The sequence below is a fragment of the Arvicanthis niloticus genome, chromosome 11, assembly GCF_011762505.2.
Source record: "Arvicanthis niloticus isolate mArvNil1 chromosome 11, mArvNil1.pat.X, whole genome shotgun sequence".
In the NCBI taxonomy this organism is placed as follows: Eukaryota; Metazoa; Chordata; class Mammalia; order Rodentia; family Muridae; genus Arvicanthis; species Arvicanthis niloticus.
In genome coordinates, this window is record NC_047668.1 from 60,016,285 (window position 1) to 60,030,412 (window position 14,128).

Here is a 14,128-nt window from a genome sequence, read left to right on the forward strand (position 1 = left end):
TCTCGAATTGTTCTGTGTTTTAAATATTCCCGCAATGAACTGCCTGCCATCAGACTTCCCAAGTCTGATTCATGTTGACAAAATCGATCTGAACCAAGTTTCCATTCTCACTTCTTGCCATATGGTTTGTGTCCCTGCCTAAACACCTGCAGGTTCCCCTCAATGGAGGAAGCACAGACAAAGGCGGGGGAGTCAGAGGAGGGAAGAAAGAGCCCATACAAAGATAATGGTGGGTGTGAGGTGCTGGCTGCCAGCCCTGACTCCCTGAATTCAATCCTTGGTATTCACATGTTAGAAAGAGAAAACTGACCTTTGACCTCCGTGGGCTGTCCTGAAGGATCATAGCAAAGAAATGGAGAAGCTCTCAGGCAGAAATAATACAGCTCTAGGTAAGGCTCCATTAGTCTGTATCCACAAGAAACTAGTTGCTACCAACAAAGAACAGGTAGCTAAAAAAATAAGGCAGAAGGGCAAATGAATCTGAAGTGGTATGCTATAATTTAGTAATGGATTCTTACCATATAGATTTAAATGCATAAGTATCCAACATACAAAATGAAGGCCAGGTCTGATGGTACAGCCTGTACCCCAGCTACTTGAGCAGCAAAAGCAGGAGAATTCTAGGACTACCTGAACTATAGAACAAGCTCCGACTGCGAATGACTCTGGCAGCACACTTGCCTAGCACGTGTGAGGCCTTGTGTCCAATCCTGTACTGAAAACAGAGACCAGTAGAGCATGATGGTTTTGTTCCCCTACCTCCTCTGTGGGTACCAGTCATAAGCTCATTTTCTGTGTGTTACCCTCTTGTATTCAACCTTAACAGTCACATAGTAAATGAAGCCGTTTCTGTCTATCATAGACGGTGTGTGTGATGTCTCATAAGATGTCCTTAATGACATGGCCATCTTGGTTAGTAAAAGGATATACTGATATTTGGCAAACAAGAAAATGACTCATTTCTCAGAATGTATACTTGCCATTTAGCAATGCATACCTGCACACTATCTTTTTTTTTCTCTCTTTAAAAGACACAGTGAGCTTTTTTTTTAAGTGCTAAGGATTGAATTCAGAGCTTTACACATGCTCTACCGATGAGCTACATCTCAAGCCTCTTTAAAAGATAGGAATCAGATAATATGATTCTGGATCTGTAACATGAGTTTCACTCATCTTTCGCTTGTATCCAGCTTGAATTATAGCCTTGTCAGCAAAATAACTCTGCCCTATAGATAGTACAGCAGAAAACAATCCACACTTACTGAATTGTTGTCTGAATATGTAAATAATGGTGTATTCTATAATTATAATTCTTGGTTATAGAAGAGGAATTCTGGGGACTAAAGAAAAGGCTCAGAGCCTAAGAATGCTTGCATCCCTTTCAGAGGGGCCAAGTCTGTCCCAGCACCCACATCCGGCAGCTCACAACCACCTATAACCCCAGCTCTGGGGGATCTGACACCTCTTCTGGCTGCTGAGGGCACCCAGCATACACACACACATAATTTTAAAGTGAGAATAAATATTTTTATAAGGAGAAAAGGGGAAAAGAAAAATCCTAAACTAGACATGGAGGCACATACCTGTCTTTCTAGCACTTGGGAGATAGAGGCAGGAAGCTCAGGAGTTCAAGGCCAGCCTCAGCCTCAGAGTGAGATCCAAGTCAGCCTGGGCTAAGTGAGACTGTCTCAAAGAGGAGGGGGAGAGGGGAGTGGGGCAAGAGGAAGAGAAGAAGCCTGCTAAAAATTAGAGTGCAGTGGGCATGATATGGCAAAACATAGAATTGTGTTGTTAGACAGTTGTATAGCCATGGCTGCTAGCTTCCTCTTCCATCCCATAATCAGCACTTTCATATCCCCAATTCAGAAGCAAAACTGGATGCTATATAGAGGAGGCAAGAGCCTAAGTCTGTTGTTGGCAGGCACTTTGGGTGCAGTGGAAAACACAGAAGAGTCAGTCTTTGTGCCAGGACAGAGAAAGTTAACAGCTGGAGAAAGAAAGAGGCAAGGAGAGAGAAAAGATGGAGAAAGAAGAAAACAGAAAATAGTAAAATGCCAAAGATGTGGAGCCTTTCAGTAGTTGCTGAATTAATTCCACACTTGCTAATATCCACCGGCTCATGTTAATATTGTTTGTTTAGAAATGACTCTAAGGGGGTGGAGAGATGGCTCACTGGTTAAGAGCACTATTGCTCTTTCAAATGACTGGGGTTCAATTTCCACCACCCACATGACAGCTCAGAACTGTCTGTAACTCTAGTCCCAGGAGATGTGATGTCCTCTTCTGGCCTTCATAGGCACTGCATGCACATAAGACACAGACATACATGCAAGCAAAAACATCAATATACACACAAATCACATTTTTTCAAGGAAATTACTCTATATCCTAGCCACATCTGCTCCTGCATCAAGCACACATGCGTGCTGCCATGGTTTCACCCCTCACCTGTACATACACATTCCATAATAACCTGGCAGTACGGTTCTCGTGGTTCCCCACAGCTGACAGTAAAAAGGACACCTGACTCAAAGCAGTGACTTGTGATCCAGATAAATACAGCAGAAGTCCTAAGTTTCTCTAAGTCGTTGTCTTGCTAGTGAAGTTATTATACCTGTTTTAGCCATGTTCGATATTCCGCTTTTTAAGGTTTTACGAGAGTTATTGGTAGAAGAATCAGTAAGGCAAGAATTCACATCGTTCCTCCGTCACATGGATTACTCACCGCTCCTGCTCATAACAGAATCCTAAAATGTTTAAGATTTCTGATGCAAATCAAAATCCCATCATCACTGTCATTGCTAAATTAAATGACAGGATAATAACATTACATTAAAACCATTTTTCTCTTGATTGAGTACCTTTTTCAGAAGTGAACCTTTTAGATGTATATTTTTTTCATCAGTACTATAAATGCATGTAGAATCCTAGATAAAAATAGCATTGAAGAGAGGAGGAGTGGGATGTTTTCACATTATTGATGAGTCTCTTGAATCTCAGGCATATTTGACAGTGCGGTGCTAGGGAGTAGAATTGTGTCGTCTGATTTATTGACAGTTTTAGAAGCATATAGAGAGAGAGGCTCACGGGTTGATCTTAGTCTTTATTGAAACAAATGTGCATTCTGGCATTGGTTCATGTCACCCCACTACAAACAAGCTGTTAGTGACCTGGAGGAACTGGCATGGCTCTGCTGCTCTAGTCTAATACAATGTGGTGCTGGTTTCAGATACATCATGGCTTATTAATGAATACAAACCTGTAGTCTCTTAAAACAGCACATATTCTCATCCAGTCTCCACGGTGAATTTATGCTTGGCCTTTCTTCCCTATAGAGAGTTGACTCACTTTGGTCCCTGCCATCCTTGGTCCCCTTCTTTGTGGCCAGGCAGCCAGTCCTCACTTCACTTGTCTGAAATGCCTACCGTTCTGAAGTCAGTCATTTCTTTCCATCCTCCAGAAATGTTTCCTCAGATCCTGTCTTTTAAAGTCATAAAAACCTTTATCTGAAAAAAAATCTCATATAATGCTTCCCCCAGGTAATACTGTCACCATTGGCCATAGCATTATGGCGAAGTCATGTTTATCCTCTAGAGACACCAATGGGAATGGGAGCAAAATGAGCTCAGAGTTGACAACTGAATCCGAGGGCTGAGTGGATAGGACAAGGGAGGCCTACTTTTATATGATTGTGAGGTTCCATAATGAAACTTAACCCTTCCATCATTTTAAATATATGTTCTTTTTGACATCATGCAGTATGCAGGACAGAGTCTGCTCCTGCCCCACCCTCAAGAAAACAAAGAGGGTTGTTTTAGTACCAGAAATCCCTGCTTCCCTCTCCTCTTCAGGTCCCACACTTGACACTCACTAGAGTCATGCTACACCTCCTGCTTCTTATTAAACTGAGAGAAGCCCATACACTTTACTTCAGCCTGCCTGCTGAGTTCCACTGTGAGTAGAACTCTGGTGTGGGCAGAGTACTATCCTGTGACTAACCCCAGTGCAGTACAGCTGTCATTTGCAGTGCAGCTACAGCACTGGAGAGGAGAGGAATTCTCCTTAGGATGGGCTGTGTTATAGTACAAGCTGAAAGGAAAGGCCGTCTTCCTGGCAGCTCACAGCTTTCTCAAGAGTAATCAGAGCTCTAGTAGATAACCTTTCCTGGTCCCTCAAGAATGTACTGATGCAATTACCAACATGCTTTGTTTTCTTCTCTTTAAATTATAATAGTCTTACTTCTCGATTGCCAAAAACTGGAGAAACCATCCATGGACATAAGTTTTTTATTGGCTTTGGAGGAAAAGGTGCCAACCAGTGTGTCCAAGCTGCCCGGCTTGGAGCAAAGGCAGCCATAGTCTGCAAGGTAAGCCATGTAGCATTGGGAAGGGGCTCAGGGCAAAGGCTGGTTCAAGCTCATTGTTTCTGGTTTCCTTCACAAGTATATAATGAACACTTTACTGGGAATAGTCGTGAGTCACTGTGGTACCAGCTGTTCATGATGCTGAAGGGTCAAATTCAGGGCCAGCCTCAGCTACATAGTGAAGCCCTGTCTAAAGAAAGTTTAGTAACACTTAGTGATCTGTGATGTTTAGCGTCTACTGCTTCTAGCCAGTTACAGAACACCATCACTCCAAAGGAGAACCTCTTGTCCATTTAAGAAATTTCTTCCCAATTCCTGTAGCCAACAATCTACATCCTGTCTCTATGAACCTGTCTATTCTGGATAGTTCATACACATTGGCTCTGTAATGTATGACTTTTGCTTCTGGCTTCTTTCGCTGTTTTTGAGGCTCCTCTATTCATAGCATGTATCAATATTACATCTTTTTAGTGGCTAAATACTATCCCTTTATGTGGGTACCTATCATCAGTGAGTGTGTTGCTAGACTCCTGGACTGTGCCTACCTCTCTGACTGTTTCTGAGTAGCCTATGACTACGCATCCACAGGCACCCCTCTGAATGTCTGCTCTGAATTCTTCTGAAGGTCTGTTTGAAAAACCTCTAAATAAGAGTGACTAGGTTTTCTTTTGCTCTGCTTTGTATGAGTTTCTCTGTTGGTAAATCCTCTGAGAAGTAGCAGTCCTCAATTGACTTGATGCTGCATCCCCTGAATGCAATGAGCTTATAGCCAGAGCATGCAACATGAGAGGACTTAACCTGTTCCCTGGGGGTCTACAGCCCATCTTCTAAACGGCCTGAGCCATCCTGCACTCAGAGGGCCTCAGCAGCAAAGCAGCTCTAGGAGACAGCAGTCCTCACTGAGCCTCTGGTCATTTCTGCTGTACCCTTAATGCTAGTGGAGTGTAGGTCGTAATGACCACACATAACTGATCCTCGGTGCACTCCTGTCTTCAGTTGTATATAGAAGGAGTATGTAACATTCAGTAATCCTGCTGAAATAATCTGGAAATAATTGTATTTGGCTATCAAAAGTTTCCAATTGTATATATTTCATGTCATTTGAAGGTGGTAACATTCTGTTATTAGAAGGTAAATTTGTGTGAGTTTAAGTACAAGGAAAGTTGAGTTTGAATCTGCCCAGCAGAGGATAAAAAAAAGAAAAAAAAATCCTTAGAAAAGCTGTGGGCTCTTGTGAACTATGTAGAAAAAAAAATCTGCAGAAATGTCATTTCTGCATTCTTGCAGCACGTTCTCTCAGTGGGAGCCTCTAAGGGATGTGTAAGCCATACAATTATCACTTCATCCGCTAATGAACTGTAGTTTTATTTCTCACTTAGGACCAGCATATCTTTCTCATGGCTGTTTGGTCAGAAACATCACAGGAAAACAAAATTCAAAATAAGAACCACCTCTGTTGTTAAGATTGGTCCTTAGGGATTTAAAATAGTAATACAGCCAATCAGAAAATAATAGTGTTCTAGAAATGATAACACCTTGAGGGGGCACTGACAGAAAGTTTTACACCTGACTTATTCTGTCCTTCATTAGAGATGAGATCTAGGTAATGACCCAGTGATGCCCACAAAGGGGGCTCAGACACTTGGAAGAAGATAGGCTTTCCTGGCAGGAAAAAGCTGGACATAGAATTGGTTTGGGAAGCTAGGTATCCAGAGTAGCTGTCCTGGGGTAAGGGGAGTTGCCTGAGACTGGGAGTAGAAAAGACAATGGAGCACACTCCCTTCTTGAAAGCTGTATGCAAAGTATTCCTGGGGCCACTGAAGGCAAGATTCATGGGCCCAGGTTCTTATCCTGTTCTTAAGGTTTTGAGACTGTTTTTATTTAAGTCTATAGGATGGAAGGCAAAGATAGAAAAACAAAATAGAAATATATGAGTTGTAGAGCTGAACTGGGGAAGTGAGACCTGAAATCCTGGGATAGATGTGCTCCAGTCCTGAGGGTGGCTGGGGAGGTGGGGGTGGGGGGCTGTCTGCTTCCCTCTGCTTGGTGGATGGATGGCTCCTGCCAGCACCTCATGCTTCCAGAGCATCTTCTGTGCTCTTTTAGTCATCCATGTTCGCTCCACACAATGTGCTCCAAGCCTTTGCACAGGAAAACATAAGAAAATGGATTTCAAGCAAAGCTTGCCCAGGATAAGTTTGCTTTTGTGCCTTGGGACCCTAAGGCAGAGATTTATTTAAAACATTAAATTAAGAAAATTGTGTGATGTTCTTAGTCTCCTTGTTTTAATTTCTTATTTTGGTATTGGGGAAGGAGCACAGAGTCTCACAAACGCAAAGAATGCCTTCTGCCTCTAAACTTCACCTCTAGCTGGAAACTTCTCTTATTAAGTGATTAATATAGGGTTTCTCTTTGTAGCCCCTATTAGCTTCCAAGTCATAATACTCCTGCCTTGATCTCCTGACTTCTGGGATTATAGGTATGTGTCTCTTAGAGTTCTTAAAGAGAAAAGAATAGATTTTTATAGCAAAAGTTATCCGGCATCATTATAACTTCCACTTTGTAGTATTATGTTGTGTTATCCTGTGTTGTGTTTCTTTTTGGTTGTGTGAGCCAGGGTTTCATACCCTGTGTAGCCCACGCTGGCCTTGACCTTGCTGTGTAGTGTAGAAACCCTTAATTCCCCGGCCGTCACCTGGCTGAAGCTGGGCCACAGGTGTTACCAGTACACACAGCTTACAGTATATTCCTGTCAGACAAATTAGCCACACTTGTTTTTTAGCAGTTTTTTTAAAGATGACAAGTTCCAAATCAAAACCCAAATCATTACATTAATCAAGATAAAAATGAACAGATGGAGCAAAAGAGAAACTGGTAGAGAATCCCCTGTCATTCTCTACGCAATGCTTACTTATGTTCTACTGTGATACATGAGCTATCAGGCTCTGATGGGGAAGATTGGTGGCACAGGCAGAATCATGAAGAAGTTATTTGTTAAGGTAATCATGACAAAAACAGTGAGCAGGGTTCTGTTAGTGTTTATACAGTGACTTCGTACAGTGGAGCACTCTACGAAGTTAAGAATCATGGATTTGGTATTCAGCTGAGTCATGTGTCCAGGCTAATGTCCAGCCATAACTGAAGATGGTGTTTTTGAAAATGAAAGTCTTCATCCCAGGGCAAACGGCCTGCCAGGGCCTCTCTCATAGACTTCTCCTGATGCATGCAAATGCTTTCTCCACTTGTATTCCATTGAAGCCAAATGTTTGTGAGGAGGAAGTTCTTTCTAAGCATCAAACCCTGGCAAATGCTGGTAATCCCAGCACTCTGGAGGCTAGCACAGAGCCACCATGAGTGTGAAGCTTCCCTCTCTACCCTGCATACTGAGACCCTGACACAAAAATAGCAAGGAACTAGAGATGGTGCAGTTGGCAAGCATGAGGATCTGATCTCAATACATAGATCCCGTGTTTAAAAGGTGGGGGCAGTCTGGTATCTATGTGTATATGTGTGATCCCAGCACTGGAGAGGCCAAAGTAGGAGGAGGAGGGTTCACTAGCCAGCCTAGTCAAATTGGAGAGTTCCAGGCCAGTAAGAAAGAGACCCTGTCTCAAATATCATGGATAGTGTCCTTAAGGGACAGCACCTGAAGTTGACACATTCTTTCACCCACACATACACACATGAACACTCATACATGTCTTCACCCTCATGTGCACACAAAAGAAGAGAAAGAAGAAACATCAAACATGGCAGCTAAGAACCATGCTCAATAAAGAGACCAAGATATAGGGGCTCAGTTGTGAGCCTACAGCTGCTCCCTGTGTAGATGAACAGAAACCACAATCAGACCAAGCCAGGAACCAGCACACTAGGATGATCTGAGGAAATAACATGGTTTTGTTTCCTACAAAGGTAAAACTGTCTCACCTTTAATGCAGGTAGCACCTGGTTCCCTTCAGGAAGGTCAGACAAGAAGTCCAATGACAAAGGACACAGGAGATTAGGACAGTACAACTCAAAAGCCTGTGCATCAGGCCAGTGCTGTGCTCAGTCTGTCCCTGGTCTAGGCAGTACAGAAACCAGAAGTAAACAGAACAATTTATAGTGATGAGACAGTAGATTTTTACAGCCACTGAATTTAGCTGCAATAATAAACAAGGCTTTGTACCTTATGATCCTCTTTTTTATTCTATTGCATTGTTTCTGTGTTTTACAAATTCGTAATCCACACTGTGAGTAAACAAGGAAAGCAGTAAGGGCAGGAAGACTTGGTGTAAGAGAGCTTGAACAACAGTGTGCGAGCTGCTTCATCCCCAGAAGACCCGCCTATGCAAGATCATTAGGTCCTGTGACTTGCCCTTTTGAGCTGGAACAGACTTACACAGATAGAACTGCCTCATATTATGTACAATTTCAAGAATAGTGTCTGCAAAACAAGAGAACTGTTATAAGCAAAGCCTTAGCTGCAGCTATAACATAACTCCTCTGCTCAGAGTCATATCCCTTCAGGGATAAGATAGGCTCAAGAAAATAAACTGTAGAGTACCTAAGATGATATGATACTAATTGGACACTTATCAGTCCTTCCCTGTGCGGGGCTGTGGGAAGGACCGATAGATCTCAGGCTAGCCTTCCTTCCGAGCTGTAGGAAGCCTCAATGGACAAATATGGAGTTGCAAACAGTGTAAGGTGGCACTGGATTATGGTAGCAATCAGGAATGCTGTGTAGGAGTTCTGGAAATGAGAGGATTAATGAGAGCCAAAAGAGGGAAGGTAGACATAAGTCAGTGCTTGAAAAACAGGTACAGTGTGAGTAGGTAGAGAGAGGAGAATGGACTCCTACGTTCTCAGAAGTGAAGGCAAGGCAATAAACACGAACATATGTACACACATGTCCCCCCACAGTCAAGTGACGAGGTCAAGTTAAACATGACTCTACTCACAACTCCAAAAATGAAATCTAATTATTTTAGCCAAATGTGAATTTTAGAAAGATAGAAGCAAGCAAACAAACAACAACAACAAAAATACCCAAGTGGGAACAATCCTGCAGCCCTTCTGGGCAGGGTTCAGCAAACACAAGCCGAGGACATCTCTGTTGCTCTACTGTGTCTTCATCCCAGTGTTGGGTCAAGCCTGGCGGCCCTAATGGACTTTGCAGACCATGCTTCCCCCTCTCCCCTTAGCAGATCTACCTACAGCGCATGCCCAGGAGTGCGAGCTCACTGTCAGCTCTCATTCCCATCTCTTAGACACACAGCTTTCCAACCCACTCCCAGCCTTTGATCCTGAAACCCAGCAATCTTTCACATGGACCACACACTGGACTCCCCTCCGTGCACAGTTCCACCTGAGTGCAGAGTGAGTGTGCTTTAGCTGGAAGCGTATGTGACCAAGCATCAAGATGTTTAAATGTGTAGCCAGCATTGAGAACCATTGGTTCCTGTCTGCGAGAGAGCGCTCACACCAGTTCCACCCTCCAGCCTGGCTCAGATGGAACAATTTGAGGCAAAATGCAAAGAATTTTAATTAGCTTGATAATGGCAGAACTGCAAGAAGACTCCAAGTTCCCTGACTCCCATATGCACCAGTTGCCTCCTGGCCAAGATGCTTACATTTAAATTTCTCTTGTCAATTTGATGGCCAAAGTGTGACTGGGAAACAGAAGCCTCCCGATATTCCTTTGTAATAGTCTTTATTAGGCCCATTATCCTCTGTGAAGATCTCTGGATTATTCACTTGCTCAGTGGCAGGAAGTAGTCAAAAAACCTTTTCAAAGGTTCAATTTCTAAGAACTTCAGTTTGAGTGCGGAAACAAACAGAAAGGATTAAGAAGTGTGTGCTTCTAAGGCTGGAGGGGGAGGGGAGACAAGGCTCCTCAGCACCACTGGGCAGTCCTTGACTTTGTCTTCCTCCTGCTTTCACCATGCACAGATAGTTTAACTATCTCGTTAATTTATTGAGATTATAATATAATTATATTCCCTTCCCTCCTCTGAACCTTCCCATAAACCACTCTGGCCAAGTTCATGACCTCTTTTTTTCATTGTTTGTACATACATATATGTATGTGTGTGTATGTATACATATGTGTATGTTCCTAAATTCATAAATACAACCTGCTCAGGGTGTATACTGTTCTTGTATGTATATGTTTTCAAGCCTGACCATTTGGGTTTGGATAATTGGTTAATTACTGTGCTCTTCCCTGGCGAAGACTATTTTTCCCATTCTTAATAGTTGTCTCTAATTCTTTCTGTAGGATTAAGGCCTGTGGGTTTTTCTGCATTCATATTAGCATGAGATCATAACCTTTTTAGAAGTAAGTCCAGAAACATGAATGAATGAATGGTGAATTTCTACATGATTTGAAGGTGAAGCATTAGAAAAGACCAATTTCAAACAACACAGCTCTGCCTGTACAGTGTGTACCACTCATGTGCAGCTAGCTCTACCTTCAAGAAACTGATACTGGGCTGGAGAGATGGCTCAGCAGGAAGAGCACTGGCTGCTCTCTCAGAGGACCCAAGGTCAATTCCCAGCACCCACAAGGCAGACAACCATTTGCAACCTCTGTTCCAAGAGACCTGAAGCCTCTTGGGGTCCCCACAGGTACCAGGCTTGAAGGGGGTGCACAGACATACATGCTTCATGCTTTAGATGGGACATAAGTAAAACAGGGTTAGAGAGCATAAGCATCCTTTGGGCTGAAATGTAGTCTAACATCTTACAGTAAGATTAATTAGTCAGGCTTATGAAGTACCATGCATATATGCCCTTTTAAAATGCTAAATACTCTAAAAGCTACATTGTAACATTTTACTAAATGTAAAAGATCTAATGTTCATCGTTTCTTTAATACAGGTTGGCAACGATTCTTTCGGCAATGATTACATAGAAAACTTAAAACAAAATCATATTTCTACAGGTAACATTTCATCTTTTTTAAATTAATGTTTATAACTTTATGGGATACACACACACATACACACACACACATATTTACATGCATTTTGGGTTTTTTTTTTTTTTAATTTTTTGAGAGAGGGTCTCACTGTCTAGCCTTGGCTGACCTGGTAGTCACTATGTAGCCTGCACTGGTCTCACACTCAAGGCAGTTCTCCTGCCTTAACCTTCTGAGTGCTAAGATTACAGATATGTGCTACCACGCCTGGCTTATTGTTTATAACATTCTTCTGTGATCCTGTTATCGGGAACATTGAGAGCTAAGTATAATTAGTAGCTCCTGCCCTGGTAGCCAGAGAGGCTGTAAGCACTGCTTTGTTTAATTTCTTCATGGACATTCTTCCAAACAAGAATGAAATCATTGGAGGTTACAAATCTTCATTTAATGGCTAAGAGACAGGTGACAAGAAAAACACAGGTGCTATATTCATAAAGGGTGTTTTAAGAAAAATCACTGAATGATATAGCTGAGGCCATCATAGAAGCTGCCAAGGCTGAGAACATAATCACAGAAAAGGAAAGCAAAGGTTCTGGGGCTTTCCCAAGAGCACACAGCCAGCTGGAGCTGGAGCCCGGACTGGAACACAGGGCCTCTGCCTCCAGCTCGAGGCTGCCGATGCTGACCAGCATCTGTCTCCATGCCAGGCCACAGTTCTGGATGAGATGAAACGCTTATGAAAATGAAAAAAATCAAACAAGTTCATTTATGTGCTTAACCTTTTGTTTTTTATCTCAAGTCTGTCATTTTTACAGTGAAAAAAAGAAATATGTTGTTCTAAAAAATGCATATGTATACAACTATGAATAATTTTACGGAGTAAAATGTGTGGGTGGTCTGATGGGTTGTTACTAATGCAAAGAAAAGGTGCCACTGATGTAAAGATGCCCATTTCCTCACTGTATAGGTGATGGGTATAAATTAGCACTAATTACTTACTTTTTTAACTCATTCCAGATGGTTAAAGGTTAAAAAGTTTTTCCAAGAATTAGTGTCACATAAAAATTGTTAAAATAAATTCTCCATGCCAGGCTGTATTACTCAATTGTGGCTTTCTTTTTTCTTGTAGAGTTTACATATCAGACCAGAGATGCAGCTACGGGAACAGCCTCCATAATTGTCAATGATGAAGGTATGTGCCTCCCGTATGAAAGCCACCACCTGGAACAGACCGTGTGTTCCAGAACTAGATTGTCTGACCCCAGTCCTACTGGCCTCACTGTACCCACTGCTCCAAATAACAGCATTTCCCTTAAATTATAGTCTCCTCTTGGGTCATTTGTAAAATGCTCTATCTAATATAGGAAGCATGGTAGATGCTTCCAAATGCGATCTGTGTCCTATGGCTCTGTGTGTGTGTGTGTGTGTGTGTGTGTGTGTGTGTGTGTGTGTGTGTGTGTAAACAGTCAAGTACTCACCTGCCACTTCCATTACACTTCCTCTAAGTAAGTAAATGTAAAAGGGTGCAAAACAAAGCTTGATGAATCGTATTTATAGATTATTTACTGAGCAAATGGCAGCCAGTAATTACTTCTAACTTATCACTAGTGTTCAATTTTGTCTGTTCGTTAAGCCGCAATCAAACCTCAAAAGTCAGTGTACATAGTTCTACCATGAGGCTTTACCAGAGTTAAAACATTTACCTTTAAAAATGGTAACTACAGCTGTGTACTGCATCACATCTCTGTGAGTTCAAGGCCAGCCAGGGCTACATAGTGAAACTCTGTCTCAAAACAAGAAACAAAACAACAGTGACTACTTTCAAGTTTAGGGGTCATAATCTACCAACTGTTCTAAGTGTAAAAATTATCTACCTTGGGTTTTTTATTTTAAATTAAGTCAATATTCAGAAAGACGAGGAATCTCTTGGGTATGTAGGATAGAACCTAATACATGTTGTGGGCTGTGTTAGAATCTGTTGCAAGATATCTTTGATTTATACAGTGGCTCTTTCTTATCCATAGAGTAATACCATTTAAGACTGCCAATAGTCCTGGTCTCTCTATATAATGTTTTTTTCTTGTATGTATAGCCCTATGATGAAATATAGTTTACAAATTAGAGCCTATAAGAAATTTACATTAGCAAATTTACAGAATGATCATAACAACATAGTGTAGGAAATAGTATGTCAGTATAATCTACATCAAAGATCTATGGCCTGCACGCAGCTTCCTTGTGGTGATTGAGATGAAATAGTCCGTACATGATGAAATCAAATGAGGTGAGGCCAGGCGTTCTGCTCTGGCATTAGGTTGCTGTGTAGAGGTTAGCATGAACACAGAACTGCAGTATCTAAGCAGTCCATCTGATCATCAGGATGGTCACACAGGCAGTGTATACATGATATGTTAAATAAAGCAGAGACTCACATCCCAAGTGAGACAGAATCGGATGGCATGAGATTTCATTGTGCTACCCAGAAAGGCAATGCAATGTGAAACATGTTAATTTTTTCATTTCCTTTAGTATTTACACATAATATTTAATACTTTTCCACTTAATATGTTGACTACATATATGCTTTTTCATGATGGGAGCTACTCATAGCCTAGGCTGGTGTTGAACTCACTGACAGTCCTGTCTAGCCTTCTGCATGTTCTTTGGGGGTTTGTTTCTTTGGTTGCTTATTTTTCTGTTTGGGGACTAAAGTCTCATGCATTCCAGGATGGCTTTGAATTTCTGATCCTCTTGCCTATGTCTTTCAGGGACTGGGATCACAGGTATGCCTCATTGTGCCCAGTTTATGCAGTGCTAAGGGCCAAGCCTGCATTTGTATGCCAGGCAAGCACTCTGCC

The 14,128-nt window shown here is 42.0% G+C and overlaps 1 protein-coding gene across 5 annotated transcripts in view; it reads left to right on the forward strand.

The window, feature by feature from the left end:
• Window positions 1-14,128, forward strand: part of Rbks (ribokinase) — a 76,257-nt gene that overhangs the window by 19,228 nt on the left and 42,901 nt on the right. For all 5 annotated transcript variants that reach the window (XR_013113303.1, XM_034514086.2, XM_076942269.1 and 2 more), the window contains exons 2-4: window positions 4,234-4,366; window positions 11,231-11,294; window positions 12,400-12,462. Coding sequence is in view for 4 of the 5 variants with exons in the window: in XM_034514086.2 (XP_034369977.1) it covers window positions 4,234-4,366; window positions 11,231-11,294; window positions 12,400-12,462 (260 nt within the window). In the remaining variant the exon portion in view is untranslated. The remainder of the gene's footprint in view (window positions 1-4,233; window positions 4,367-11,230; window positions 11,295-12,399; window positions 12,463-14,128) is intronic.